This window comes from Ipomoea triloba, chromosome 13, assembly GCF_003576645.1.
Source record: "Ipomoea triloba cultivar NCNSP0323 chromosome 13, ASM357664v1".
Lineage (NCBI taxonomy): Eukaryota > Viridiplantae > Streptophyta > Magnoliopsida > Solanales > Convolvulaceae > Ipomoea > Ipomoea triloba.
In genome coordinates this window covers 3,365,024-3,368,931 of record NC_044928.1, presented here as the reverse complement: position 1 = coordinate 3,368,931, position 3,908 = coordinate 3,365,024, and the positions used below count along the sequence as shown (strand labels likewise).

General features: G+C 38.6%; 1 protein-coding gene across 1 annotated transcript; it reads left to right on the top strand.

Annotated features, from left to right (window-relative positions):
• The first annotated feature begins 1,431 nt into the window (after positions 1 to 1,431).
• LOC116002771 (NADPH:quinone oxidoreductase-like) lies at positions 1,432 to 2,750 on the top strand. The gene is made up of 3 exons (XM_031242938.1): positions 1,432 to 1,810; positions 1,914 to 2,108; positions 2,218 to 2,750. The coding sequence occupies exons 1-3, from the start codon at positions 1,723 to 1,725 to the stop codon at positions 2,523 to 2,525; spliced, it is 591 nt and encodes a 196-aa protein (XP_031098798.1). The 5' UTR covers positions 1,432 to 1,722; the 3' UTR covers positions 2,526 to 2,750.
• Positions 2,751 to 3,908: the final 1,158 nt, after the last annotated feature.

The window sequence follows — 3,908 nt, the reverse complement described above, 5'->3', positions numbered from 1 at the left end:
GGAGGAGTACTTAAGGTGCATGATTAAATATACGCACTGCATTAGAGTTGAAGTGTTAAATTACATTTTAGGTTCATAGTGGTAACGCTTGAGGTGCATAGTTAAACTTTTCAGATGCGTAGAAGAAGCGTTTGAGGTGCGTGATTAGTAATACGCACTGCATTATGTTCGAACTTCGAAGTGTGTAATCACATCTTAGGTGTGCAGTCGTAATGCTTGATGATGTGCGTATTTTATACCTTTTAGGTGCGTATAATTTTAAGTGTGTATTTGTTTGTCATTTTAGGTTATCGTCGCAAAAGGACAAGGAATCTAGATATTGTTCCTCACGAAGGTCAAGAGGGTCCAATTAATGTTGCAGTTGAAGATAAACAGACCAAATCCAAGAAAACAAGAGCTGGGCGTCATGGTTTATCTATTGTACGTTAAGGCCTCGTCACCTCTATATGTTGACGATGTACAAAAATTTAACAAGGCTCAACGAGAAGCTGTTAAAGCGATGGGGTTTGGGAGGTTTTTGGAGTTGCAAATTAAAGTGTTCCCAACAGAATTGTCATATGCATTGCTTGACAATTATAACCCCATGAACTCCAAGTTGACACTAAAGAATGGGCTCATGGTTGAAATAACTAAAGATGATGTATCAACTGTTCTTGGCTTCCCCCACGGAACAATTGGGATTGAAAGGAAGAAGAAGAAGAAGGTTGTGAGTGCTCTGCTAAGCACAAAATTTAAAGAAAAATTGAAGGCAAAGGATGGAGAAAAACTCTTGTTTTCTTGGGTTGATTAAGGCAATGTTAGACTGCACAGATGGCCATGTGTGGTTCAAACGACTCTTCATGGTGCTTATATGTTTGGGAATATTTATCCATATCCAAGGTATTGGAGGGGTGATCTTTGCGGGGTTTATATATTGTTACGTATAGCTTCATCTGCCTTCACTAACTGTTGCAATGGATTGGTTAGCGGCAGAGAAATCACAGAAAAGATGAAATACATGATGAGCCATGCATATAGTAGGTTTGATACAAACTACAAAGACTCTGATTACGTATAATACTAATATGCACATTTTGCTGATGAACGATGAGTGGAAACCCCATTGAATATGCACATCGAGCTCAATTTGAATCATGTCGAGTCAATCATCTGACTCGAACTCGAGTTCGAACACTCCAGCCAATCGAAAAAATGACAAGTCCAATTTGAACTTTATTTCGAGCTTGCTGTTAGTAATCCAAGACTTGTTTTGAATAGTGGTTAACACAACTCCAGACAATAATTTGCATTATTACTTTACCTAACCAAACGTCATGATTGAATATGCATGCGGTCATTATATTGTGGTGGACAAATAGCCGCAGCCGCCATGAATAAACAACGAAGCAATTGTGGTGGTGACGGGAGCAGGGAGCTCATCAAAATAATACTCCGATCCGATCCGATCCGTATGTATATATAAATTAAAGAGAAATTAAAGCGGCCGGCTTGGGGAATTAAAAACGAGAATGGGCTCACCAGAGTGCAACATTCGTCGTAAAAGACGGAATAAGAGTCGCCATGGATGAGGTTGGAATAAGCTACCGCAGCCGTTGACTTTGATTCTCATATACTAACCTCCATCACTTTTTTCCATGTATAAATACTCCGTGCTAGCCGTAACACCTCAAACTATCTGGGAATTTGAACGTAACAGTCACAGATCGAGCAGCAAATTAAAAAATGGCAACTCAATCACCGGTGATCAAAGTCGTCGCCCTCTGCGGTTCCCTCCGCAAAGCTTCTTACAATCGCGGTCTCATCCGCGCCGGTAACGATCGATCTCATCTTCCCCTGCCATTACTCATTGAATTAGTATATCTGATCTACTCCATTAAGCAATTTTCTGATTATATATATGTATATGTATATAGCGATGGAGATTTGCAAGGAATCAATCAACGGGATGGAGATTGAGTACGTGGATATATCGTCCTTACCGATTCTGAACACCGATCTCGAGGGAGAAGACGGAACGTTTCCACCGGAGGTGGAGGAATTCCGCCAGAAGATTCTCCGAGCCGACAGCGCACTCTTCGCTTCTCCGGAAAACAACTTCTCCGTTTCTGGTACGTTCTATCCGCCAAACATAAAAACAGATCAAATTAACGGCGAATTGAAAGTAAACCTAACACTAAATATACTATAATTATGTACTGCTGTTTTAATTTGTATCAGCACCTTTGAAAAACGCGATTGATTGGGCGTCTCGGCCGCCGAACGTGTGGGGTGACAAGACGGCGGCGATCGTGAGCGCCGGAGGATTCCTAGGAGGAGGAGTAGGGCAGACCCACCTACGGCAAATCGGAGTTTTCCTGGACCTCCATTTCATCAACAAACCTGAGTTTTTCCTGCAGGCATTCGAGCCTCCTGCAAAGTTTGACGCCGACGGCAACTTGATCCATGAGGCCACCAAGGAGAGGCTGGAGAAAATACTTTTATCCTTGCAGAAATTCACATTGCGCCATCTAACCAAGATTGAATAATTTGAATGAGTATAGGAAACGAAATTCAGCTCTACTGCTATTCCCTCCCTTTTTTTTTTGTGTGTGAAATAAAAGGACTTAACCGTCTGTGTTTATCTATTGTCTTTTTTTTTTTTTTTTCCTTGTAATATTTAATTCATATATATATGAATTTTGATTTCCTTTGGTCAGCAAAATACTATGTACTAACAATGTGGTATTATTGGCAAATGCAGCTTTATAGTATGTTTGATTTATGGAATAAGTTTTAGATAATAAAAATTATTTTTCTCGAGAAAATTTTAATATGCGCAATTAAGATTGTTTGACAACTTTAAGTGCCTATTTGGTACAATGGAATTATTGTAATTCCTTTTCAATATAATTCTTTGAACTTGTAAAATTTCATTGTTTGCTTATAAGGAATGCGAAATTGCAATTCTCTCTTTTCATAGAATAGAAATTTCTACCAGTCTCCCCCTAGGAATAGAAATTCAATGCCAATTCTGTTGAGCATATATAATATATAAATATAAATGTGCAATTCAACTTTCAACTTAGACTTTTAGTTGAGATGAAACACAAACTTCAATTTGGCATAGCCCATCAAAATAATTGGCCAGCACCTTCCGAACATACATAAGAACATGTAAAATAAGAAATTCTTCGTTCTTTGAAAATGTTTTTTTTTTGTGAAGGTTTAATGAGGAACGTATCACGTTGAAATGAACGCTCGACGTAGCTGATAATAAATGAAGGGTCTGGAAGAGAACCCGAGCTCAAAGCTAGACGTAGCAAGAGACTTAGGATTAGAAAATCCTATGGTCCAGATTTTCGAACGTACATGTTAGAGTGTGATGCGCATATTCAAACATGTTACTAGAAAATGAACTGGATTCAGTTAGGATTGGAAAATCCTTTGGTTCAAATTTTCTGACGTACATGTTAGAGTGTGGTACGCATATTCTAACCTGTTTACTAGAAAATGAACTTGTTTTGTTTATGACACGCTTGTTAGAAACTGAACGTTGCGACTTCTACGAATGTCCGCGGGAAGTAAAAAAAAGTTTACCTTTCGCGGTTGTACGAAGCTTACGTTCCACGGAACGTTAAACCAGAGTGACCTTTTGCAGAAGTCTTTGGCTAGTCGATTCACTTGCGTAGTGACCATTCAAGGGATTAATTCTAAACTTTACGAAATTAATTTCATATTATGTGCAATCTTAATTTTCATAACTAATCTCCTGTTAATGACCGATTGTTTCGAAGGTCACAAAAATGGTTTTGATTCTATCTTAGAGAATCACACTTGGAACTGGTTGTTCTTCCTCCGGATTGTAAGACCTTTGGATCTTAATAGATCATTAGTTAGAAGATAAAACCGGTTGATTTCATTTTAGTACA

What these genes read in the sequence shown, in the direction of transcription:
- LOC116002771 (XM_031242938.1), top strand. Translation starts at nt 1,723, where the DNA reads ATGGCAACTCAATCACCGGTGATCAAAGTCGTCGCCCTCTGCGGTTCC. An exon ending in TCGCGGTCTCATCCGCGCCG is followed by an intron (nt 1,811 to 1,913) that starts GTAACGATCGAT and finishes ATATGTATATAG; the next exon opens with CGATGGAGATTTGCAAGGAA. An exon ending in AAACAACTTCTCCGTTTCTG is followed by an intron (nt 2,109 to 2,217) that starts GTACGTTCTATC and finishes AATTTGTATCAG; the next exon opens with CACCTTTGAAAAACGCGATT.